The sequence below is a fragment of the Manis javanica genome, chromosome 7, assembly GCF_040802235.1.
Source record: "Manis javanica isolate MJ-LG chromosome 7, MJ_LKY, whole genome shotgun sequence".
Classification (NCBI taxonomy): Eukaryota; Metazoa; Chordata; class Mammalia; order Pholidota; family Manidae; genus Manis; species Manis javanica.
The window spans coordinates 49560608-49588357 of record NC_133162.1 but is presented as its reverse complement, the minus strand read 5'-3'; the positions used below and the strand labels follow the sequence as shown (position 1 = coordinate 49588357).

The 27750-nt window shown below is 39.5% G+C and overlaps 2 protein-coding genes across 7 annotated transcripts in view; one reads left to right on the top strand and one right to left on the bottom strand.

Moving 5' to 3' along the window:
• CTNNA3 (catenin alpha 3) overlaps positions 1-27750 on the bottom strand; it is a 1703691-nt gene that overhangs the window by 279128 nt on the left and 1396813 nt on the right. The gene's annotated exons all lie outside the window — the stretch shown is intronic.
• LOC140850526 (zinc finger protein 674-like) lies at positions 24316-25966 on the top strand. The gene is given in 5 exon segments (XM_073241656.1): positions 24316-24539; positions 24634-24793; positions 24795-25093; positions 25095-25440; positions 25442-25966. Coding segments are annotated over 5 exon segments (1554 nt in total).

The following is a 27750-nucleotide window of genomic DNA, read 5'->3' as shown; positions in this document are numbered from 1 at the left end:
TATCCCCTAACTCAGCACCCCTCAAAACATGGAGACATGTAAATTTAATGGATCTACTCAATTACAAAATAAGGACTTTCATTACATAAATATTACTTAGAAAAAGAGTGGTCACTTTATATTTGATTCCTTACAAATTTAGTCATTTTACCATGTGTGTTCTCAATTATTTTATTTTGCCATGAAAAGAATTAATCAACTCTATCTTGGCCAATTATAGAGGTCACTTACGTGAGTTTAAAAGAAAAAGATGAATAAATATCAAGCCAATTTAGTGACTATTCCTGGAGATATTACTGCATAATTATTAACTATTAGATGTAATTTTAAAGGAACATTTTGAAAATCACTGTATCAAAGTAAGTGGTCACCTTATAGAGATTACGAATATATACCTACAGAATAAATGAATGGGTGGAATGACCTAATTTTCTGGGACAGCATTTGTGATATAAATTTTCCAGTGATAACATCACCCATGTAGTTTTAAAATGACTCAAAGACTCAAAGAATATGGAGCTGCTGAGGTCTCAAGATGCACATGAAGAATGCAAAGAAATGCATGTCATGAAATCTGAGCAAAGACCAGGTAATAGTTCTAATTAAGATGTGTTTTATATAATTTTTATTATAAATATATGTATATTTTTAAATTAGCATATTAGGTAATTTGCAGATATTGGAATATTTTCTCTTTGCTCTTTATAGTTAAATTGGCTCATTAAAAGATATTTTTCCTTTATAAAAGGAAAGATTGAATTGCATTATGGGGTATTTCTTATTCATGGACATGTATCAGAACATAACCACTCTCATACAAGCAATAAAGGGTAGAATTAAACTGACTAAGGTCTGTCCACCTTCACAACTGTACTTTTAACTACTGTCTACTGAAAATGTGTAGCTACTCTCCTACCCATAAACTTCTAAATATAATTAATAAAATACATTTGTACATGGGGAGTCTTTAGTAGTTTCTAAAGGCAGCCTCTTGGAAGATGAAAGGATGTATGTTTATATTCAGTTGTCAGGTACATTCTCAGAACTTGGCATATTTTAGTGAGTGCAAATAAATAATATCTAATAATAGTTCAGCTTAAATGAAAATTATTATAAGACTAGACAAGGAAGAAAACAGTAAGTTTTTCTAATATATGATTTGGGGTATTATTATTTAAAATATATTGTTCTAAACGTATATATTTTGATCTTTAAAGATAATGCTGGGATTTTATGACATTCCTGAAACTTACCCATTACTTTTCATGAAAAAAAAAATGTGTCTAGGCTCTCCAAGGATAAGATATTATATTGTATGAGGTTAATATACTTCTTTCATATAATATGCAACCAGAGAAGCATTTCTTTTCCCCAAGGAAGAACATTATTGAAAGTAGACATTGCATGATTCCCTTATGTTTGAGATATCTGCATAGGTATGAAATGACTTGAGACTCTTTTCTAACACATTATGCATGCCTTTGCCACATAGCTTCCTTTTACATTGTTCCTATCCTCAAAAGGAGCCCATCTTCTAGACATACCATCAATTTAGCTATTTTGCCAAAAAACGGTTTTTAAAAAGTGTTGCCCTTTACATTATGAAACCAACTATGGCAGAGCTGAAAAATGGAGTAGACAAAATGTTTGCTGAATACATTAATTTACTTAGTTCTAGATTCATAAATTACCTTCTAAATACATAAATTCAAATTTAAATAAAATGAGGGCTGATGCTGATCATCTGGTTCTTGTCATGCTATTGTGCTCATTTGGAATGAAATGGTGTTGCAATGCCGAAATCACTATTTTAAAGTAATTTTCTACCTGATTTATTTATTCACATCAATACAAAGTTATTCTGCTGTAGTCATTCATAGCGGCTGAAAGAGCAAAACACAAGCTAGTCCGGATGATCTCATTTGTACAAGCCACGGTACTTCTTCCAGACAAAATCAGCTACTCTGTCAGCATCAGTCAACCTCTTCTCTGTAATGTTTAATGAGAAAGTGTGGAGAAAGAACACCAAAAATGTTTTTATCATGGCTCAATTTTCCATCCCACTTAAAGTTTCAAGATTCCTAGGCAGTAGATGAGGTTCAGGCAAAGGTGAAAACAGCTAATGATCTTGGTTTCTCATTTCTGGAGTATGAATTTGGTAGACAGATGAAGACGGAGATTGTATAGGATTTAGTAATTCTGTAGCTACTCAACATGGAAAGAATTTTAAACTTGACAATGGCCTTTCCTTTACATATGCGCAGGAAATAGATTACAAAGTAGGACTGCAAATGATTCTGAACTTCCATGAGCATTCCTGGACCGATAATATCCTAGAACAATATGGTAAAACTTAATGAAATCTTACCATAATTGCCTTGAAATAATAAGTAAAATAAATAGCATTTGTATGGATAGTATGGTGTTTCCAAATTACTCAACTATATATCACTCGGTGTTTATACTGTCTTTAGCAAACATAACAAAGAACAAACCTCCCCAAAGTAGTTGAAGGGAAAAAAAATTAAGGACATACTTAAAGGAATTTGAAAAGGAGAGATATATATATAAGAAGACTATCAATCAGTATGGAGTCAGTTTATATTGAAAAGTAACTTTGTTGTGGCCTGCTATTATGTTTACATGTATTGTTCTGTTCAACTACATAATTAAATGCCACTTCCACACTAACATACACTTCATACATTCCACATTCCCACATGAGCACCCTTGCTTTGATAATATGAAGAGTCTCCCCTCCCAGTCCCCAGGAGAGTCAAGGTCCAGCGAGGACAGGAGCAGTGACTATAGTTTTCTCCTCTCCAGTGGTCCCCAGAGCCCCTGACCCAAGGCCACCCTAAGAATACTCAAGCTAAGTACAGCTGGTATGCTGTTCATGTAAATGCATGTGTTTTAAAAGTTCTCCAACCTCATACCCACCTTGTAAGGAGATGGCATTATCTAAAATGCACTTTAGAAGCTCTGTATATGTCAATAAGTAAAATATTTTCCCAGTAAAATTAACAACATAGTTTCTGCTACGTCATACATGTATTCACCCAATAAGTGAGTAAAGAGCCTCTTTTATGCCAGACACTGTTCTAAGATTTGGGGACATGTAAGTGGAAAAATAAAGGGAGAGAAATTTCTTCTCTCCTGAAGGTTGAGGGGAAACACAAAGAATGTAATGAGCAAGTGTGGTACTTACATACATGGTATTTTATAAGGAAGGAAATGCTATAAAATTACATCAGGGTAAGAAGGATGGAGAGCACAAACTGAGGTCAGTCACAATTTTAAATAAAGAGCTTAAGGCACATCTCACTGATGAGGTAACATTTGGAAGAGAGTTGCAGGGGGTAAAAGAGAGGTGCATGCATACATCTAGGGTGAGAATACTCCATGCAAAAGGAGAAGCTACTTACAAAGCTCGAAAGAAGGGTTTGAAGCTGTTTGAGGAAGTGTAAGAAAGGTCAGGGTAGAGAAGGGGGTGGATAGATGAGGTGAAGTAGATGTACGGGTTACAGGTATCTTAGAAGGCATGAGAAAAACAGAAGAGTTGGGGATACATCCATTTTCCATATTTGTACACTTTATAGTAGTATGTTAGGTTCTGCTTAGAAATCAGGTCTATAAGAGAATAAACCATGTGGATTCAGGAAGACATTAGCATATGTTTCTCATTCTTGGATAAAATATGTATATGTAGTAACGTATTTATATATTTTTAATATGATTTAATATTAAACATTTCAGTCTATTCTCCAAGCAACTTGTATGTGAGATTCAGACAGAGAACAGACGGAGAGAGAGAGAGAGTGAAGCAAAATAGGAATATGTTGTAGCTAAGACGGCTTTTCTCTAATTTCATGCTCTTTTATGGCTCTCATATATTAAAAACACAGTCAAATATATTACTTAATATTGATTTGTAAGAAAATTTATCTAGAATATAACATCCAAAGTGTGTTAAATTAATTTTTAATTGACCATTTAAAGGAATGGCATTGTACAAAACAGTTGGAGTAAAATAAGAATAAATATGGGAAAAGATCTTTAGACACTGAAAACAAATGTCATGTATGGGAAGAAAAGGCTTAGCTATGCCAGGAAGCACGATCTCAGTATATATCTATTTGAGGGGAAAATGGACATGATCCTGAAGTAACTTTCAGTAACTGAATAAAGCAAACAGGATAATAATCATAGCTTTTCAAAATTCATATTTTACTTGGGTTAATCCCTGTGTTAGAAACAAACGATTACAACTTCTTTTCCTGATTAAAAAAAAAAGAGCTCAAGTTATTACATGATATATTAGGTTTGGCAATAAGAGAGAATTTCTTTAGAGGAAGGTTTATTTCACAATTCCAGAGCAAATTCACTGTCTGTATAGGAATATTTCTTTCAACTAATGTTTATAGTGATGCTAATGTTATTTTTAGCTAACCAGTAATTATACTTTTAGGTTAAATAAATGTATACATTTGGGTACACTGTTATTTCCACAGAGATTTGGATTTACATTATGTGTCTTTTAAACTGCACTAAGTAAAATACTATGATATGTGTTTTTGTACTGCAAGTAAGATATCAGTGTATCCTGCACATACATAAAGTCCTATGCTAGGTGGAGGGGTTAGGCAAAACACAAAAAAATACAGCTGTATGAGGTTTACAAAACAATTCCCACGTAGTTCACAAAGTGTGTTTAAAACAGGATCTCACTGAAAATGATGGAGTTATTTATAAACATCTCTCAGATCCAAGCCCTTTTGTAAACACAGGAAGCTACGGTTCTTGGGTGGCTTAACCCATGAGGAAGTGTCCTCAGGTTTTACCTTGTAGAAAGAATGCTTCCCAAGAAACGAATTGCTCTCTCGTGGCATCTGCAAGACTAAGGTGTGACTCTCAGGGAAGCAGCATTCTGGGAACCTTCGGTCAGGCTGTACTATTAATGAATTGCCTGATTTATAACCAATGTAAATGCGGAGCTGGCTCCCTTCCCAGAATGCTTCTAGGCAGTGGTACAGCGACAACGGTAACGCCATCCACACAGAAAGAGACAGCAGTTGGAGGAACTGAAAAAATTGAAGTTTTGGCCAAGACATAATGGGTGCTGAGTACCAAAGGAGGAGTTAGACCTCATGGAGAACATAAAAAGTGAAATAATAAAAATGAGTAATGTCACAACTTCAGCCTTCCACACACCAAAGCTCTTGTGCTGTGAGTACACCATCCACACCAGCAGTGAAGAGTGGAAGGGGGCCACCAGAGGATCTGGGGCTAAAGCTTTCCACGGTGTACTGTTGTGAAGACTTTTCATTTAGCACTTGCCTAATTTATTTATGCAGTTAAAGTTTAGCTTTCTCCCAGGAAAATACCAAGAGAGAACAGCAAGAAATGTCCTTTTTGCCCTCTTTTGCACAGATTCTTCTATTAACACCTATAAATGTATCATTTATCCTACTCTTTCCAAAGTTTTCAGCTAAAATAGTTTTCTTTTAAATTAAGGATATTCTTTTTTTTCTGTTTCTACTTACAACTTCATAGGATATTTAGACTATCTTTCAATAGATTAAAATATTTATTGTAGTGTTAGGTATCTTCATATTTGAAGATTAATATAAAAAAGAAATCCTCAATGCCCCTTTTAGTATCGCAAATGTCTCTACTTGCTTTGATACATATGATATAGCTTTATAGGTTAAAAAAATTTAAAGCAAAAAATAATTTATATATATTATCTAAAAATGAAGAAGCTGCATCCTTTCTATGTCAGTGAAAAATGACAACATTGTATTAGTACTTAAAATAGATATAAACATGATTTCTAGCATCATTTCGTTATTATCTTATAATAGGGTATGAACTAAGCTGATGAGAAGAGAGAGTGAAAGACTCTTGCAAAAATCAGTGGTATTAACCCACCTTGGCCTTCTAAGTCATTTCTGAACTCACTCATCACAGCCAGGAACTAATTTGAGACTCCCAAATATTTTAAATCACAGCATTACTAAGTGCCTAGAGCTGTGAGACACATTTAAAGGAAAAAGAAAAGACTAAATGCCCAATTCACAATAACAGGTTTAATATGTAAGCAATGTCAGGCCACTTCTTTGCAAAGCAGATTTTCGGCTTTGGCCCCTAGCCATCTTTATGAAATTTCTTTGGGGGAAATGTTTTTCTTCCTTTAGAACTGCTTCAGGATGCGGAATTCAAGAAATTATTTTGAAAGAATCATTTAAAATTGAAAGTCAACAGAAACTGGGGTTTTGGTTGATAACAGCCAAAAACATTGTAAGGAACACTGGAGGTTGTATAATTGTGAAGATTGTGTGTCTATGCATTGTATCCAGCAGTCTACATGAGCAAAAATGATAAAGAAAAAAGATTTAGCAGACTCTATTGCCAGGGATGCTGGCAGTCTGCCAAACACACAGAGGAAGCAACTATTCCACCTCCTTGACTGTCTTTGGAGTAACATTACCCTTCCCTGCTAAATAAAAGAAAAGGTGCCTGTTGAAATCTGCAGCATGCAGTCACACCTGCTTAGGTTGGGTTCCTTTTCCTTCATACAAAATATTTATGTATCTGCTAGCAGGAGGTTAATTCTTTACCTAGCATATAAATTGGAGAAAACAGCATGTTAATTTTTGACAGTAAAGACACAAAATCTTAGTTAACTGTGTTTCATTATATTGTTGGTAACTGTATATGGGAACAGGCTTATTGCCTTAAATTTCTTTTTGCTACACTATATATGCTTATATATGCAGTGAGTGAGAATGAGAGAAAAAGAGAGAGGCTGCCTGGAGAGTTCAAGAAAATGTATTCTTCATTGTTCCTAGAAATGAGGGTTGCTTCCGGTATCTCACTGCTCTTATAATACAGCTGTTCAGTTAGGATACCTTCTAATTTCTAATGACTTATCATTTAGGTATGAGAAAGAGGGTGGGGAGAATACACAGTGTCCAATTAGTGGATTTTATAAACTAAAATGAGAAGAAAGAGAAAGAAAATAATGCTTCTTTTTGATTCTGTAATGGGAAATACTAACCTTGTCCCTTCAGAACAAGGATTCTATTGCTAGAGGAACTGAGCAGCTTCCTGGAAAGGAGCTCATCCTATGTGAAATAGAAGTGATATACATAATCACTGCCCCCAAATATAGGCTGGCTCCTGAGGGTAAAGGAGATTCTCAATATAGTGTGATGACTTCCCCAGAAGCAGATCCCAACCCAGTTCCCTGTAGTCTTGTGACTCAAGAGTGAGTTTTAGGGAAAAAAAGACACTTTCTGTACTTCTGGAGGATAAACTAATGCTTGAAAGAAATAAAATAGATCTTTTTCCAATTTGGGTCCAGTCCCCAGTGGAATCTGAGGCACACAGAGTAACAGGCAAGAAATGACAAGGGTGATGGGACCTATGGAAGGTGAAAGTACCCAGAAAATAGTGTCCACAGCTGTGGACTGTGGATGTCTGCTATCATGAAGCAGTGCAGAAAACAGAATGCCCATGAGCAAATCTATTGGGAAACAGCAGCAGAGGAAAATATGGTGCTGATATATTGAGTTACTATTTGTTCAGTGTTTAAGCCAACACTGGCAATGTACTGTGCCCTTCACACCCATTATCTATTTGATCCCCATATCAGATCTTTAAATTAGATATTATGATCTCCATTTTGCAAATGAGGAAAGTAATTATTTAAGAGCAGGCATTTTAAGGAAAGTACCATTTTGGGGCATCCTCCTCCTTTCACACATGAAAACATGCAATGATTTTACCTCTAGGAACTCTCCAAATAGAAATGTGGATTGTTAATCAGTATTAGAAGACCAAAAGTAGGAAGGACTGTGTCTTGCCAATGGGTTTCAGCCCCAGGCAAGTTCATTATGGATTCAATGTGACCAAAGAAAATGATAGCAAAACATTCTTTGGGGTGAAAGGGTTTAGTACCTGGCTTGTTCTCCTGGTGGTAGGTCGAGCACTAGCATCTCTGCCTCCACCCAGAGCACTGGGCCGAGGTCTCTATATAGAGCAATAATAACTTATTGCCTAAAGGTGTGGAAGCGGTAGCCTAGCAACAGGCCAGTTACATCATCAAGTGGTTTAAGTTCAGTGAGCATCCTGGCCATAGGAACCCCAACTTCCCCACACTTCACCCCTCCAAGATTTTCACCTTACAATCTATACGCTTTCAATCTTCTGCAATGGTGCCTGTGCAACAAAGCTGGAGCGCTGTAACCAGATTCCACAACAGCAACAGAGGATAACAATTTAGAGATAATAACAAAAATTAAGATACAACAAGATTTTGATACAGGTAACAAAAATTATAATAATCCACAAGCCACAGGTGGTTCCTAAAAACAAAAATTATAATAATCCTCAAGCCAGAGGAAGTTCCCAATCCACAAAGACCTTAGGGGCAATAAGACACATATTTTAGTGACACTAACATAGGCAAATCTTGTCTGTCAGGTAGGATCATGCAAGGGAGTGGTCCTGTGATAGGACTGTAGCAGGAAGGGGGTCCCTTCCAGGTCTAGTATACCATACTTTTACTCCTATCCCCATGGGGGTTACTGAAGGGTCTATATATACTGCTATTGGAGGTGCATGCGCAGGCCATAATGATAAAACAAAACTCCCCAGTAAGATGCTCCTACTCTGGCCATTCAGAATATACTACTGTGACCTTTGGGGACCACTCTGTCGTTATTCCTGGAATACACAGGAGGCCAGCTTCCAGGCCTTGTCCCCAAGGTGCCAGGACAGCCAGCCATTGTTGGTCCATGTGTTGAAAGGTTCAAGGACACATCCACTCAATGGAGTCTCCAGAGTTCAATGCAGTTGGTGCTGGCAGCAAGATACTATTCTGGTGGCCGAACCTCAGCTTCAATGATTATTCCTTGGTTTGTACTTGCAGTTGTATAGGGGAGGCAGCCATATGTGTTAACATGTCTACAGGGCTCAGGAATCCCTTTTGGGGTCTCTTGTTCAAACTCCATAGCACGGTCCATAAGTGGACTGAACATCCCCACAGACTATTGGTATCTAACTTTAGACTGGATTTTAACAAGCCATTGTGCCTCTCTATCACGCCTGCTGTGGTAGGATTGTATGGCACATGAAACTTCCATTTGATTCCCAGCTGTTGCACCCATTCTTGCAGTGCATGTCCACCCTGATCACTCTCAATTCCTTGTTGTCAACTATAGGCAGCAAAGAGACACTCCAGGCCTCTTTTGGTCATCTACTGGTCTGCACAACAGATAGGAAAAACAACCAGAAGTCCAGTAGCTGTGTCCACACAAGTCATGGCATACCCCCTGACGAGGGGTATTAGGCCACTTAGCTATTGTCCCATGTTACTGTGGAACTCAGGGTAAGTCCCTTCTGGAGCACACGACACACAACATACTCCTTCCAGGCTCTACTAACTTCTTCAAAGGTCAAAGGCAAGCCCCTTTGTATTAGTATTTAAAAATACAAACTGTTCCTGACTTTCCTGGCTACAGTCCACATTGTCTCTTGTCCTGCATGCAACAAACACTGATGTAATCATTGGGCTTCATCGGAGGCAGGCTTTCCTTCTAACCAAAGTATCTGCGCCAATTTATCTGCTTCATCATTTCCTGGGGATGCCAGTGGCAAATGACCTGTCACATGGCACATTGTAATTATTTTAATCTGACCACACACCCATAAGTCTTGCTACAATTCTTGCGTTCAAAGGGGTCAGTGACCAACCAGCCAGTTGGCATGGTACCAAGTTGGTAGCCACAGGGTCAAACCCTGACAGACAGCCCAGCTCTCAGTGCAGACAACTATAGGGGAGGGCTCCTTGCTGATCACAAGTCACACGGCCCACAACTTTGCCCACTGGCTGCTCTTCCCCTCACCATCTTCCATCCATATTGTCTCAGTCTTAGGATGGAAAGCTATGGCCCTCCTTTTTGGGGGCTGCCCATGGCTGGAGCCATCTGTGTATCATGAATCTTCAGGTATAGGGGCTCTTCCCTCCTGATAGAGGCTCTCTGCTACTAAAAGTTCGAAAGCAAGTTCTTCCTGCTTTTCACTAGTATATGTCACCAGCCACAATATGCGTTGGGAGTTCTTCACTCAAGGGGCTACTAGAGAGGGCACTGTGCTGCTGTAGGTAAGCACCCCACTCGGCCAGTGTGGATGTTTGTGCCACACCACTCATTGGCTTTTGGGTCCAGTCTTGTACCTACCACAAGATGGGATAGGTGATTATTACCTTTATCGGGGCCATTTCAGTGATGGGTTCTGTAGGTAGCAAGGCATGATACACAGCAGCTAGTTGATTTTTCTATCAAAGTGTATTGTACCTCTGCCCCTTTCCAGAGTTGTGACCAGAATCCAATAAGTTGGTAAGTTCATTCAAGCCATGGACAGAGACCCCAGCCATAACCGTCTTCAGTCACATGAACATCCAGCTCATAGGGCCTTGATGGGTCTATCACACTCAAGGCCTGTACGGCTGTAGTAAAGGCACAGGCACATGTTTCATCCCAGTCCCATCTGATGCCCTTTGGTACCAACCGGTATAAGGGCTTCAAAATTTGTGCCAAGTGTGGGATAAACACTCTCCAGCCTAGGAGACCCAAAAAGTCCTGTAGCAATGATACAGTTGAAGGGGTAGGAAAGGCCTGGACATTATCTATAACTGCTTCTAGTAAAACTTTGGTCTCACCCGACCAGATGACACCCAAGAATCTGACTGACAAACCAGGTCCCTGAACCTTGGTACTGCTCACAGCCCATCCTTTCTCCTGTAAATGTTGCAGCAGTCTAGCTGCTGCACCTTTTAGATCTGAAAGAGAATCAAATGTGAGCATGATATTATCAATATAATGGTACAGCTGCACCATTGGTGGTTTCTCCCATGTAGCTAAGTCCTGGGCTACAAGTCCATGACAGATCATGGGGCTGGGGAGGTATCCCTATGGAAGGACCATGAAAGTCCATTGCCATCCTTCCCATGTGAAGGCAAACTGTTCCTGACTTTCCTGCTCAATGTCAGTGGAAAAGAAGGCATTAGCAAGAACTACCACATAATGGTATGTTCTAGTTAATGGCTGAGGGTATCCGTTAAGCCTGCAATCGAGGGTACAGCAGCATGCACAGGAGCTATGACTTCATTCAATTCTCTCTAATCCATAGTCATATGCCAGGAGCCATCTGGCTTTTATACTGGTCTCACTGGGAATTGAAAGGACTATGGGTGGGCTTTATAATACCCACGTTTTCCAGCTCCTGGAGAGTTTCACCAATCTCTTTATGCCCTCCAGGAAATTTGTATTGTTTGGTATTAGTCACCCACCGAGGCACAGGCAAAGCTATGAGCAGGTGCCTAGCATGTCCTCTCAGAACTGCCTTCAACACACATACTCTCAGTCTGAACTCACCTGCAGTGGTCTGCAACCATAGACCCTGCAGGATGTCAATCCCCAAAATATACTCAGGAATAGGAGATATATACACAGTACACTCTTTTGGGGGGTAGACACCTTATTCCCAAGGGGATTTGGGCTTTTTTCACTCTGAGAGTCTTACCCTCATATCCATCTATGATAGTGGGGGTCCTGGGGAACTGCTCAGGGTTACCAAAAATCAGTGAACATTCAGTCCCTGTGTCCACCAGAGCCAGGACACATTATATGTTCACTGGGGACCAATGGATAGCTATTTCAACACCTGGCCTATGGTACCCCCCTGGTCTCTCAGGGCAGATACCTCGACTTTCCCCTCAGTCAAACCATGTTCCCCAATCACATTCCTGTGTGGGCTCAAGTGAGGTTGGCTTGCTCTCCAGCAGGAAGCCTTGCAAACAAACAGGCCAGACTTGTGGCTCTGTCTCTGACCTCTGCCTCTTTGGCCTTAATGGCTGAAACTGCTGCTCTGGTTTCAGTTGTTGCCATAGCTCTAGTAAGATCCTATTGGTCTTCCCATCTAATTTCCTTCCATCTGCTCCTGCCTGTGGTTGTATTAAATCAACTCACATCTGGGTCCTCGTAACCTTCATGGGGCACTTTAAATTCTTCTTGTGAGTAACAGGTCTTATTTCTTTCCGGGTTCTTGTTGCCTCAGCCTCTCCTAAGTCTGCTACTATATGTGTCACCTCGCTTATGGGCTGCCCTAAGTGAGAGGAAAGAATGGCCATAGAGACCCAAAGAGGGATGTGGGAGCCTTTTGAAGCACAATATTTCTCATCCCAGTAGTGAAAATCTCTTCAGCTGGGCCATAATTCTCTGGACTACAGATAGCATTTCTTATGTCTAGCTCTCATAACACCTATTGGAGCTCAACATACATTTGCCCTCTAACAGGAGAGGATGGTAGATCACCCTGATTGGGCCACACAGCACGAAGTGCAGCCATAAGCCAATCAAGGAGGGAGTGACTCCCTTGGGTCTGATGTGCATTCTGTAATCACTGCCTCAAGACAGATTGCAGTGTCAGGAAAGCCAGCTTTCCCATCTCTGATCCTGACAGAACAATTCCATCCACCCCCAAGTACCACAGATGCAGGAGCCCCACAGATATTGACTCTGAGGCCTTCTGCCTAAACCAGAAGCCCAAATCCACAAGATCAGCCTGAGTATAGGGGCAGAGCATAGAGTGCTCCACGACCTGGGGAGGGGGCTGCTCCTCTCCTTGGGGAACTTTCAGCTGCTGGGTCTTTGTTTTCTTTACAACCACCAGGCATGTTTTCAATACAGGAGGCACCAGTGCCTCTGGCACCACCTCCTCATCCTCCCCCAGTTCTTCCATTTCTGGGGCTGACGGCACCTTTCTCTCCCCTCCCCCGAGTGCCTCCTCTGCTACAACCTTTACCTTTTCTACTGTGCCTTGCAGCAATGCCAGCTCAGTTTTCAGAAACTCTCTTACCTTCACCTCAATGCTTTGCAGCTGGCATTCTCATGCCACCTCCTCCTGTGCTTCCCTCAGGAGCTTGTCTTTTTCCTTGATGGCCTTTTCCTCCTTCAGAGCACCTGGCAGCACTGCCATCCCATTCTGTAAGGAATTTTTTACCTCTTTAACGGCACCTCGCTGCCAGCATTCTTGTGCTGCCTCTTCTCACATTAATGCCATTTCCTTCTTCAGGGAATCCACAGAAGTTTGCAGCTCATATTCTCGTGCCACCATTTCTTTGGTATTTTTCAGGGGAATGTCCTTCTCTTCTGCAGACCTTTTTAATACTGTGAGAAGCAGCCAACCCACAGTCCCCGCTGCCTCACGGGCTCTCTATCTCTCAAAAGACCTACTTACTATACCAAGGGCTACCCCTACTGCCTCAGGTATCACCTCCACTTGCCTCCAGTCCTGGGGTGGGGCCCAGTCCTCTAGGAGGCAAGCCACCTGACCACGTACCCACTGGGGGACAATCTACCTTCTCCCCATTCACAGGGGCAGCCCGCTGAAGCACCCCTCCCATAAGGGCAGCCTGTCTTTTTCCTTGGCCAACAATGAACCTTGCTGACTTCACCAATTGTTTTGCCAATGGGTTTCAGCCCTGGCCAAGTTTGCTATAGATTCAATGTGACCAAAGAAAATGACAGCAAATGTTCTTTGGGGTGAAGGGGTTTATTACTCGGCTTGTTCTCCCAGCGGTCGGTCGAGCCCTAGCGTCTCCACCTCCGCCCAGAGCACTGGGTCGAGCTCTCTACATAGTGCAATAATAGCTTATTGCCTAAAGGTGTAGAAGTGGTAGCCTACCAACAGGCCAGTTACATCATCAAGTGGTTTAAGTTCAGTGAGGATCCTGGCCATAGGAATCCCAACTTCCCCACATAATGCCTTCAAGAAGAATTTGTAAATAGAACAATATGTGGTATTTGTTCACACACACACGTAAGATGGTAGCTGAGAGATTGTTAGCTATAAATGATTTGAAATTAAACTATAATTTAAGATCTAAGATAAGACACAGTGAAATTATTAATAATGCTAAATAAAAACCATGGAAGGGGGCAATGAATAACATGAGAGTTGGGACTTGTAGTTTAGGTAACTATCAAAGGCTTATGTCATGGCTCCACCCAAGAAAGAGAATACACATTTCAAGACTGGCACCCCAAGGTAAGAATAACATAAGTAATGGCTTACACATCAACAATTCTGGAAGTACCTCATTGTCTCCCTGTACCTCTCCAACAGTAATTCTCTACTTCCTTTTTGCACGTACTTGAAAAGTAGGAAGCAAAGAAGGCAGAATCTCAAGGCTCATGTACTTTCACTTCCAGTTGTTTTCTCACTAGCCCTGGAAAGTGAAGGTTCTTCTGGCAAAGATACTCACTCAGCCCTGGTCAGCTTGCTCATTACACATGTGTGGGCAATATGTTGTTATTGACCCTATATAAAAAGCTCCTCCCAATGCCCTTGTGACACAGTGGTACAACTGCATGGCTGCAGGGCTGCAGGAAAGCAGAGGTTCTTCTGGTAGCAGTGCTGAGGACAGAGACTGAGATGACTGTGGAGGCAGAGAAGCCCAGAGGCAGAGACTGGCTTACTGCAGACTCACTCTGAGTGGATGGGATTCTAGTGATTGACCCACCATCTTGGGAATAAAGTTGGGTATAAACCCTTTCACCCCAAGAATGTCCCACTGTCATTTTTTCAGTCTCACTGAATCCATAGTAAACTCGTCTGGGGCTAAAACCCATTGGCAAGACAATTGGTTATGTCGGCAGGATTCACTGTTGACTGAGGAACAGAACAGGCTGCCCCCTTATGGGAGGGGTGCTTCAGCAGGCTGCCCCTATGAATGGCGAGACAGTCAAGTGCCCCTCAGTGGGCATGTGGTCTGAGGTGGCTTGCCTCCCAGAGGGCTGGGCCCCACCCCAGGACTGGAGGCAGATAAGGTGACACCTGAGGTAGTAGAGGTGGTCCCCAGCATAATAAGGAGGTCCTTTGGGAACAGTGCCTGTGAGCGAACTGTGGGTTGGCTGTTTCTCACAGTATTAAAAAAGTCTACAGATGAGAAGAACACAGAGACCTGAAAGAGACACAAGAAATGTCAGCATGAGAACGCGAGCTGCAAACTTGTGGATTGATTGAAGATGGAAATGGCATTGATATGAGAGAAGGCAGCACAGGAACACTGGACTGCAAGGAGCTGTGGAGGAAGTAAAAGATTTGTTAAAAAAATGACATGGTGTTCCTGCAAGGCACTGTGGAAGAGGTAAAGGCATGGAGAAGGACAGTCCCCTGCAAAAAAGCACAAGAGGATGTAGTGCAAGAATGTGAGCTGCGAGATACAGTGGAGGAGGTAAAAGATTCTTTACCAAATGAGACAGCAGCACTGCAAGGAGGTTCCCTGAAGGAGGCAAAGGCCATGGAGGAGAAGGGCATGCTCCTAAGGGAAGCACAGGAAGAGGCAGCATGAGAACGCCAGCTGCGAGGCATGGAGGTGAAGGTAAGAGAACTTTTGAAGACTGTGTTAGTGTTTCCGTGAGGCACTGTAGGAAAGGTAAAGCGTGTAACAGAGGAGGCACTTGGGGGAGTGGAGAGAAAGGTACCATAAGCCGTGGAAATGGAGCAGCTGGGGAAGGGCGAAGTGGTAGTGACGGGGGCACCAACCCCTCCTCTATCGCAACCCCACCTGGTTGAAAGCTGGTGGAAAGCCCAAAAGAAAATAAAGACTTGACAACTGCAGGTTCCTCCAGGAGAGGTGCAACCCCCTCCCCAGGTTGTGGAGCACTCCATGCTCTGCTCCTATACTCAGGCTCAAGCAATGAGAGCACAGAAAGAAATATGGTCTGCTACTTGAAGGAAGAATTTAAAGGGCCCCATGAAGGTCGCAAGACCCAGGTGTGGGCTGATTTGATAAAAGCAGGAGCAGACAGAAATTGGATGGAAAGTCAAATAGAATCTTCTTGGAGCTGTGGCTATAATTGACACTGGAACAGCAGTTCTGACTGCTGAGGTTGAAGAAGTAGAAACCAGAGATAAAGCAACAAGACCTGCCTGTGTGTCTGGAAGACTTTCTGCTGGAGAGGCTGGAGAAGGTGCATATTGTTAAGGCCCTCCCATGGTCATTTTGGTTAACTCATCTGAGTAGAAGTGGTTGAAAACAGCTGGGATGACCACTTGGTGGCAATGGATCTTCTCACCCTTGAGGGTTATTATAATTTCTGTTATTTGCATATTGTTGTAGCTTCTGTTGTTATTGTGGAATTTGGTTACAGTGTTACAGCTTTCTCCCACAGGGACCACTGTAGAAGATTGAGGGTGCATAGACTGAGAGGCAAGAATCCTGGAGGGGTGGAGTATGGAGAAAGTGAAGGTTCCTGTGCCCAGGATTCTCACCTAGCCCTGGTCAGCTTGCGTGTAGTGAGCAACTACATTGTTATTGATCCTATATAAAGAGCTCTGCCCAGTGCTCTGGGTGACATGGTGGCATGGAAGCAGGCCTGCAGGGCTGCACAGCTGCAGAAAAGCAGAGGTTGTAGCAGTGGCAGCACTGAGGACAGAGACTGAGATGGCTGCAGGGGCAGAGAGGCCCAGAGGCAGAGACTGGCTTGCTGCATGCAGACTTGCTCTGAGTGGACAGGATTCCAGTGATTGACCTGTCACTGTGGGAATAAAGCTGGGTATAAACCCTTTCACCCCAAGAACATTCCATTATCTCACATTTCTTGGTCTCATCGAATCCACAGTGAACTTGCCCGGGGCTGAAATCCATTGGCAAGACACCCCAGGATAAAATTTTTGTCACATATTATCCTAACAAATTAACTGGAGTATTATTAAGCTAATTTAAAAAAAGTGTTAAGCAGTATATCCACTGGTACACAGCTAATAGGTGACAGAGCTGGGATTTGAATACACTCTGCCCCACTTGAGATGCCATGTTTTATTTTTAACCCTTTATTTGAAATAATTATATATTTATAGGAAGTTGGAAGATAGTACAAATGGTTCCTATGCACCCTTTACCCAGTTTCCCCCAATAGTTACTTGTATATAACCATAGTATAATATCAATACCAGCGAATTTCTGTCAGTGCAAAGTGCATGTAAAATTTCATGCCATTTTATCCCATGTGCAAATTCATGTAACAAATGCCACAAGATACAGAACTAAGTAGTATTTCACTTTAAAATAAAATGTAATAAGGGAAAAATAAGCTAAAACAGAAGGGTGGGCACTGTTAAATAGAATCTTATATTCTAAACAAGTCTTAGTTCAAAGATTCCCAACCTCTGTTAGGTGTCTAACAATGGTAATATTAATAAATGGCTTCCAAGCAAAGATCACATCCAGGGAACTCTGAGAAAAGCATACATAAAGCTGACACAAGAGTGTGCCTGTAAGACTTCAGGTCCTTTTAAAAAATATGCTTCACAAATTCTCTTAAGCAAACAATAGTTGTTTAAGAAGACTTTACAGGATTGATTTTCATTGTTTCTGCAGAACACCAAATAGAGACAGGCTATCTACAAGGGACAACTGGGGGTGGCTTTTGTCTAATGGGGAATCCCTCACAAGATGAACAGGAAACCTATAATATTTTTGAAAGAATTATGTAGGCAGGAATGCTGCTAGCTTACAATGAAAGGAACAATGACAGTGCAAATATAAAGAGACCTTTGGACCACTAAACTTCTACAAGCAGAAATCAGACTTCTCAGAAGACCACTCAGCTGTAAATATGTAAACACCTTTCATAAAAATGAAAGTACGATTCAAGGTAGAACCAAAATAGAGCCGTAGTCCGTGTACAGTAACTCCTGGGCAGAAGTAGGACAGAGTCCTACGAAAGAAATTTCCAACGTTTTTCTGAAAGGATTTACAAACTTCCTGGGTATTCTTCCACTTTTCCCCTTCCTTATCAGAAATATCTATAGTGGTTATCTTATATTTGTCTTACCTTTATATGTTGAGTGTATGGAAACAGATAACTTATCTCTTTAGTTTACAGGTCCACATATGAAGATGAGCGGTACTGGAGAAGCTGTTCTTACAGAATGATACCCAAGGGGCCTTACCCATACCTGCATCTGATTCACTTAAAAAGATTCTAGATTATGAGCTGATGCTGTAACGAGATGAGGCTTAGGGGGCCTTGGGAGTGGGCAATTATATTTTGAATGTGTGAGGGTTTGAATCATTGGGAGCCAGAGGGCAAACTAAGGCAACCAGCCCCCAGGATGGCCTCTAATGTTCCTCAAATCCTGGTATTCATACTCTTTGGATGCTCCCTCCCGTTCTGTAGCAGAACTGATCTATGTGACCAACAAAATATGGCCAAAATTAGTAATACGTCACTTTTACAAAACTGTGGCTTTTGTTCTGCTCACTTTCTCATTCTCTACCCCCCTCTCTCTTATCATGTGCTGTGGGGAAAGTCATATTGTGAATAGCCTATAGAGTGAAGAATTGAATTCTCCTGTCAACAACGACATGAGTGATCTTAGAACCAGATTCTTGAGTCGCACGTGACTGTGTAACTCCAGCCAACACCTTGACTGGAGCCTCATGAGACAACCTGAGACACAACCATCGAGTGAAGCCACTCCAGGATTACTGATCCGCATAAACTGTGAAATAAATGGACTTTCAAGCCACTGAGATTTGGGGAAATTTGTTAATGCATCCATAGACAACCACAATAGTCACTGATAAGACTTAAGCATAAAGTATCTGCAAATAGAGAAACATGGATATGATTTACCAGATGCAGAAATAACAGGAAATTTTCTGTAAAAATGTGATTCTAAACACAGATAAGATGTTCAAGATGTTGCCTCAGAAAGACATAAGTGTTTTGTGATTATAATTTGGAGAAAACATCTCAAACATATTTCAGCTTACGCTCTTTGAAGAAAACAAAATAGGTTGTTGGTGCGTCTCCAGCACTCTTCAGGAGAGTACGCACCCTGACCTGGTAACCTGAGTTCACCTGGCCAGTGTTTCACCTCATCAGGGATTGCACAGAACTGATGGCACTAGATCATCCAACCAATTTATCTGACTCTGATTCCACATTCACCAAGCCACCTTCTAAATAACCTGGCTTAATACAGAAACTTTCCTCAAGGGGTCCCAACCTACAGGCAGCTGATACTGGTTTCTAAGCCACTCTGCGTTTGTGACCATGATCATAAAAAAAATTAAACATTCTGATTTCAATTTAAATGTTTTGTGGCCATGTTAGCAGAGGCTAGTGACTATAATCCTATCAATCTTCAATGCCCTGGAGGGGAAAAATGAGTTGCTTAATTTTTAAGTCCAAAGAATATGGTAACGGCACTGAGATATCACCAACTAGTGAGCTTCTCTCTGGTCTCTACAAAGTCACATCTGACTCATCTCACTTTAAATTCAGTACTGCTATTATTAAATCTCACTGTGTCAACCATCCAACTAAATAGTATGTATTAATGGTTTTCAAGAAGCTATGAACATCATTCCATTAAATTACAAAATAGCTGAATGATGAATGATAAGTCAGATAAATTTGTGAATCCTCAGTTCAAAGCAGGAATTTTGACTGTGTTAAAAAGGAAATGTAATATGTCAGGGGGAAATAAAATCTCTGGTAAAATGGTTAGTGTGGGTATGTAGGTCAATTTTGTCAGCCACACACAATTTTACAAAGAACTTGTATTTGGAAACACAGTGCTTGGAAGTAATTATTTTGCATTTAAGGTTTGCCCTAAGAGAGACAGAAAGCCAGATGCTTCTGGGTTGAATACAAATTACAAGAGAAAGCCTGGCATTTTTACAACCTAGGTTATTGTCCAATCAATGGGTCATTGGACCTTTATTATTTTAGTTAAAATTGGTTCACTTTAATGAAATAAAATACATTGTTTTGGACTATTCTTTTCAGAGCTTTGAAAGTTTTTCTAGAAAGTAGCAGTCTCTTATCTTTTTCAACTACCCATCGATTCTGTTTAGTTTTTTTTCTCTTGGTTTGATTCCTCTTTTCTCTTTTGATTATATTTCTTTATGACTTTTTATTTTATTCATGATTCTGAACAATTTTATGAAGATGACATGCTACCTCTAAACAGTATATAACCAAGAGTCATAAGCACCCTGTACTTGATAAATTAAGGAAGCCCCCTCCCTCCACCCCACCCCCCATTCATTCAAAATGTCTTTTCATTCCCTGCATTGCTACTTAGATATCTGGACTGTTAGCTTGTCGTATTTTAATTCAAACTCTGTCTTTTTGGCCATAAATCCAAAATGATTCTCTTATTTTACTGTCCTTTTTCATTCATGCATTTGTTCAATTATTAAAAAACAATTCAGTGCTAACTATATATTAAAGAAGTTGGATTTAAAGGAGGGATGGGAGGAAGGAAAGAAGTAGGTAGGGAGGGTGAGAAAGAGAGAGAGAGAGAGAGAGAGAGAGAGAGAGAGAGAGAGAGAGAGAGAGAGAGAAAGGAAGGAAGAAAGAAAGAAAGAAAGAAAGAAAGAAAGAAAGAAAGAAAGAAAGAAAGAAAGAAAGAAAGAAAGAAAGAAAGAAAGAAAGAAAGAAAGAAAGAAAGAGAAAGAAAGAAAGAAAGAAAGAAAGAAAGAAAGAAAGAAAGAAAGAAAGAAAGAAAGAAAGAAAGAAAGAAAGAGAAAGAAAGAGGAGAAAAAAATTGACCTTACTCTCACAGGTCCTGCAATCTAGCAGAAGGGCATAAAAACAAATAAGTGCACTCAAATGTTATAGGCATTCATACGGCAGCACATATTTCAAAATAAAATTCTTTTCTATATGGGTATTCTCTGCTACTCAAAGTTCATCTGGTCAAATGTTCTTGTTTTTTAAATGTACTCAGTAATAACTGTCCTAATCTTATTTTATTTATTTAATTTGGTGTATTGGTGAGGTAGACAATTAGATATTTGGTTTACAAAGTTCATTATTATCCTTGCTCTCATCCTGAGATACCAGAAAAACAACAAAAACCCCACAACTATCACAAATTGTCTCTGAGTCCCTTAAGCTGACCTTTAGACCATCCCTGTGAAGTACAATTTGACTCACAGTTTTTTGTTTGTAATATTTCTGGGTAATCAGAAAAATCAGTATGAGCCAGGTAAAACAAGAAATAAAAATCGAAATATCTAAATAATAATACCAAATAGAAAGGAAATAAGTCTTTTGTTCTTTTACTTCCAATGCATACTAGGTCCTGTTGTATTTATGAAAAGTAAGTAAACAAACATATTATTTTATAGAAACCCTTTTGAGCAAAATGTGTTATGAAATTTATATTCTTTTGTATTTTGGAAACTAATGGATTTCTTTCTCTTTCCACTGCACTAATGGTTCAACAACAAAAGTTATGATAATTCACACTAGATGGAATAAAAAAAAGACTGTCCATTAATTTCATGACAAGTGGTACAAATTTTACCACCAAACAATTTTTAAGAATAGCTTCTGTTTTTCAGAAATATTTTGATTTGTTTGCTTGAATTTTAGGATTGCCAATAAGTGATTACACATCTTCATTTGACCTGTTTTACAGATAAGGTAACTGAAGCTTACACATAAAAATTTTCCAGTCTATCAGTTATTGGCCAGATAAATATTTAGTGGGAAGTGTTCAGATCAATGAAAACTTACCCAGTGTTGATTCAAACTTATGCCTGCTGCATTTCATAGTCCATGCTCTTCCACTGCCTCTGGAACTTAAACTACTACTGTCAATTCTCCCCAAGCCTTGGTGTTTGGAAATGCCATATAGCATTTTTTATGCTTGTTATGTATGATATTAATGTGAATTATAATAAATTTATTTTAAACTATTTTATTGAAGCTGAGAATTTTTTTTTCAGTTTTTCTTCCCACAAGATGGATATAGAGGAAAGCTAGATACTGATGCTATTTTCCCTTGTTCAGTTATGCTTAAATAATATAATTAAGAAGAGGATGCAATAAAGGGCTTTATAAAGTTAATTAGTATGTTTTTGTTTAAGTACTAAGAAATTTCCAACTCCAGAAGGGAAGATGTGGCTCTCCTAAGATACGAGCTAAACATAAGATGGTAGCAATTAAATGGCATTATACATTGAAATTTACAGTTCTAACAGTTTTTCAAATGTAATCTCAATTTAGTTCCACTGTGATTTCCTTTATTTTCTGAAATCTAACTTCATTTTGAAAAGTTTTTTCAAATTATTAAAAATAGTTTCATAAGAAAAAATTCATAAAATTTACTGAATTATCAAGTACTTTTCTTCATTTCTGATGAAGTCATTTGAAATGTCCTAATAGCCAGCAGTCATACTCTGAAACACTTTAGTGGATGGGTGGGGTAAGGAGGCTCCTAAACTATGAAGGTTTAAGAAAGTTACCTGACACAACCAGAGCTTGACTTTTTGGCTTCTGAATTTAATGCTGTTTACTCTTATAATATGATAGTTTCACAATATAATTTGTGGTTTTAATCACATAGTCTGTAGAGTAAAGGGTAAATAAAATGTCTGGAATGAGTGTATATTTTAAACTAATAAAGTTACTTTATTTTATCCTCCCCTTTTACTAGAGAAAGCTCACTACAAAGCTAAAGTAAACAAACTAGCAATTATTATCCAATTATTCACAAATATGTGTATGATTTAGCTCTATTTGTAAGGATGCCAACAATGAGAAAGTTGAATTTCACAATTATCTGACAGACAAAGCCCCCATTCTCTCTACTCCTCCTCCTTACTCTCAGATTTCAAAAGACCAAATTAGCACTATTGAATAAATTATCTTAATGCTATACTAATGCTTCTAAGGAAGATATTCTGTTTCACAATCTAAACAAAGGAGAGGGATCCAGGGGGATCAAAAGGAATATCAACCTACAATGTGTGCTAATCACTGTATAGTCTGAGGTTTTCAGAATTGAATTCTAAAGGTAGTGATGATTTTCCCAAGGCTCATATGAGATACTGGTCCTGTCCAACACCTTGATTTTGGCCCCGTGAAACCCTGAACACAGAAACCAGCTAATTTACATCCAGACCGCATGGAATCAGTGAGATAATAAATTTGTTTTTTTAAACTGTTAAACTTGTGGTAATTTGCTGTGCAGCAATAGACAATGAATACAGTTCACCAGATTCAATCACTAGAAGATGTAGTATTGTAAAGATGTCAGTTCTCTTTAGGTTAGTCCAGAAACAGATCGACATACATTCAATTGCTTACTTTATGACAGAGTCGACCTTAAGGGAAAAAGATGATTGATTTACTAATTGTTAAACAGGTCTACAGGATATCCACATGGGGAAAAGGTACCTTGACATTTATCTCACAATATAGTCAAGAGTCAATTCCAGGTGGATTGTATAGCTAAATATGAAAGGAAAAGCAAGCTCCTCTGCACCGCATTGACCTTGAAGTTTGTCAGCTATTTCTTAAGTAAGACAAGAAGTCACTAGCCATAAAGGAAAAGCTCAACTGATATGTTAGGTTTTATGAAAATAAATAGCTATTTCTTTCAAATAAGCCATTAAATGAAAAGCAAGTCATAGAGTGGAAGAAGGTATTCATAATACATTTATCTGATCAATAATAAGTATATAGAATGTATAAGAATCATCTAAATCAATAAAAAATCAGACAACTAATTTTAAAAAAGGTTGAGTCTTATTTAAATAAATACTCAACAAAACAGGAAATTCAAAAATCAATAAACATATGAAATGGTTCTCAAAGTCCATATGCCTAAGGAAATGCATATTAAAATGCAGTACCAGGACATATCAACTAGAATGGCTAAAATGAAAAAGATTAACACTATCAAGTTTGCTAAAATGTGGAGCAACTTAAAAATCAATTCTCATGCACTTCTGGTGGATATAAAATTGATAGAAAGCTTTAGTATCTTCTAAAGCTGAATACATCAGAGCTGCTGGCCTAGGACACCTGTAGATATATATCCATTGAAACGTACGCATATGTATGCTAAAAAGAATATACAAAAAATGCTCATAGCAGCACTATGAATAATTGCCAGAGACTTACTTTTTTCCAACAATAAAAATGAATGAACTGGGGGCGGAGGGGCAGGGGTGACAGGTTCGTGCCCTGGGGAGTGAGTGACAAGGCCGTGGGGGTGAGTGTTGGTTGGCAAGCCCGGGCATCCCCGAGTTACTGAGTTGTTGATTCATTCAGCACCTGCTGACTGAGTGCCCGCTAAGGGCGCGTAACTGAGACCACAGCTCACGACTTCAGACTCCGGCGCGTCTGCACCAGGGCTCTCTTAGTCTGCAGAAGACCCAGTCTGAGGCCTCAGAAGGAGGCCTCCATCCTTCATTCCCTACAGAACAGCATGGCCATGTCCCAGGAGTCGTTGACCTTCAGGGACGTGTTTGTAGACGTCACCCTGGAGGAATGGGAGCATCTGGACTGTGCTCAGAAGAACCTGTACAGGGACACCATGCTGGAGAACTACAGCCACCTGGTCTCCGCGGGGCACCCAGTTGCCAAAGCAGATGTGATCTTCAGGTTGCGAGGAGGAGGAGAGGTCAGGACGGCAGATGGAGAGACCCTGGCATGGAACTCCCCCACTGAGGCCAGGATGAGAGCAGCTGTCACAGTGGCCACTCCGTGGGCCCATCCCAAAGAAGTCTGTCTGGAATGCTGTCACTCTTCAGTGTGGTCCGTGGACAACTGGCCCAGAATTCTGACATGTGGATGACCAGATAGATAACCACAAGGAAAGCCAAGACAAACTTCTGTGGAAAACTGCATTCATAGATAAGGAATCACTGAAGGATAATAGTGACCAGGAATTCAGAGCATGCAGAAAAAATTATTTATCCAAGCATAGTCCTTGTTTCTATACGACACAGACTCTCTAAATATTATTCATGGAGAAAGTGTTCAAAACATACTTTAAACTTTCTTAGTCAAAATAGAATCTGTGTAAGAAAGAAAGTCTATGAATGTAGGACATATTGGAAATTATGCTTCTGTTCTAATATTGGTAAAGCTCAACCTGGAGAGAAATTAGCTGAGCCCAATCAACATAGAAAAGCCCTCCACCATAAGCAAAACCTCAATAAAAGTCAGAGAATTCAGACTGGGGAGAAACTCTATGAATTTTCTGTGTGGAAAAGTGTTTATCCAGAAAGCAAATCTTGTTGTACATCAAAGAACTCTTACAGGAGAGAAACCTTATGAATGCTGTGAATGTGAAAAAAGGCCTTTAGCCAGCCAGAAGTCAACCCTTATTGCATACCAGACAACCCAAACAGGGGAGAAGCCCTAGGAGTGCAGCCAATGTGGGAAAACCTTTATCCAGAAGTCACCTCTGATTAAACATCAGTGAACTCATACAGCAGAGAAACCATTTGTATGTGGTGAATGTGCAAAAGCCTTTAAAAGTTCATACCACTTTATTAGATATGGAAAAATACATATTAGACAAGCATTTTATGAAGGCATCAGATGTGGTTAAGTCCATCCTTACACATCAGAAGACTTATACAGGTGAGAAACCTGAGTGCAATAAACATGGGAAAGCTTTTGATGAGAAGCTTGCCCCCATTAAACATCAGAAAACTCATACAAAAGAAAAACCTTATGAGTGCACTAAATGTGGTAAAAGCTTCTGGAGAAAGTCACACCTCTTTGTTCATCAGAGAGGTCACACAGGAGAGAAACCCTATGAAGGCAGCATATGCAATAAGACTTTCAGTGGAAAATCACATCTCTCTGTCCATCATAGAGCTCATACAGGAGAGAAACCTTATGGATACAGAAGATGTGGGGAAGCCTTTGGTGAAAAGTCAACCCTTATTGTCCATCAGAGAACTCACACAGGAGAGAAACCCTATAAATGGAAAGCCTTCAGTGAGAAGTCACCACTGATTAAACATCAGAGAATTCATAAGGGAGAAAGACCCTATGAATGTGGTGACTGCAGAAAAGCCTTCAGTACAAAGTCAACTCTCAAACCAACAAAGAGCTACCTTTGATTTTTGCCAGAACTGACAAGTGGTGACTGCCAAGAGAAAGGACCCTGTGAATTTTTAAAAGCAAGGAGGAGGGCCCAGGGTATATGCTCAACATGTATTTATAAATCTGGTGAACAGAAGTTGAATTTTCTGATTAAAACTATCAGCAAATGAGCTGACATATAACATGTCATTTCTTCTCTTGTGAAGAAATGATTACAACAACAATTCAAGATTTATTTCCCAAAGTGAAGAAAATGAGTATTCCCATAAAGCTGGGCTGCTGCCAGGTTTTGTTTCTCCTTGGTCTCGTGTATGTTACTCAGGTAGTATTTTTTCATTAGTAAAACAGTAGTCTGAATGTTTTTTATTATCTAAATGGGGAAACCAAGGTTTTAAGAGGATGCTTAGTGACAATCACAAGCCTAACTTGGATCAAGGTTTTCTGAGTTTCAGACCAGATTTTTCCCCATTGTAACACAATTTCAATAGGAAGTATATTTTACAGAGCAGGAGGAGGCCCAATAATGGACAATTTTTCCAATTAAAATGAAGTTATAGATTGCAAACATACACTATATTTCTTGGCAGATACTACAGAGCCCACAGACAAAGCATATCATTTTGATAATCAACTATTCTGAATGCTTTTTTTCTTTTTCCAGTGACAGTGTAGAATGAAAGGTGAATTATTTTGGAGCTATTTAAAGACACATTTGTGTTTACATTTGAAAACATTCCTTTGAAGCCAAGGAAGATGATACATTAAAATCAAATTAACAGATTTAATTTGAATACCTCATCAATCATAAAAATAATTTAAAATATACTTAGAAGTAATTGACATTTTTTTGGTAGGCTGGAAATTACTGGGTTCATCTGATTGACCTTTTCTGTGCTGGATGGGGCATTTTGATTGCAGCTATACTGGAAGTACTAGGAATCATCTGGATTTATGGAGGGAACAGATTCATTGAAGATACAGAAATTATGATTGGAGCAAAAAGATGGATTTTCTGGTTATGGTAGAGAACTTGCTTGTTTGTCCTATGCCTCTCCTTTTGGTGACAATTTTGATCTGGTCACTAGTGAAATTTCATAGAGTTGATTACGCTGAAATTGCATACCCTGACTGGGGGGTTGCTCTACGCTGATGTATGATTATGTTCTGCATTATCTGGATTCCAATTATAGCTATCATAAAAATAATTCAAGATAAAGGAAACATCTTTCAATGCATTGTAAGCTCCTACAGACCAGCTTCTAACTGGGGCCCATACCTGGAGAGACATCATGGGGAGAGAGAGGTATAAAGACATGGTAGATCCTAAAAAAGAGACTAACCATGAAATGTTATTAGTGGCAGCAGACCACAAGAATGAGATCAAATTTAAAAAAAATACGGTTGCATGATGTGATTATTTTAGAATGGAGGAAAATATTATTTATTTGTATGTTGATTGAATAGAAAAAATGTATATACTATATTAATAATAGTTTAAGTTTTTTTCCCATTTAAGTAAGAATATAATATAAAAAGGTAAATGTAATGTGTAGCAATGTGATTATTATATTTCTCTTTAGAATATTTATCTGTATAACACATGTAGCTGTCTCTACTTCACAATAACATTTTTGTAAATATCACCATAACAGTTTTCTAAAATATTAAAGGCTTTAGTTTGAGCTGGTTATTTAGAAAACAGTTATGTTTTCTATGATATAAGTTTTTAAATGTTTGCTTATATTTTCTCAGTGTGCAGTCATTTTTTTCCATAGAGCTAAGGAAAGTAAATCAGTATATT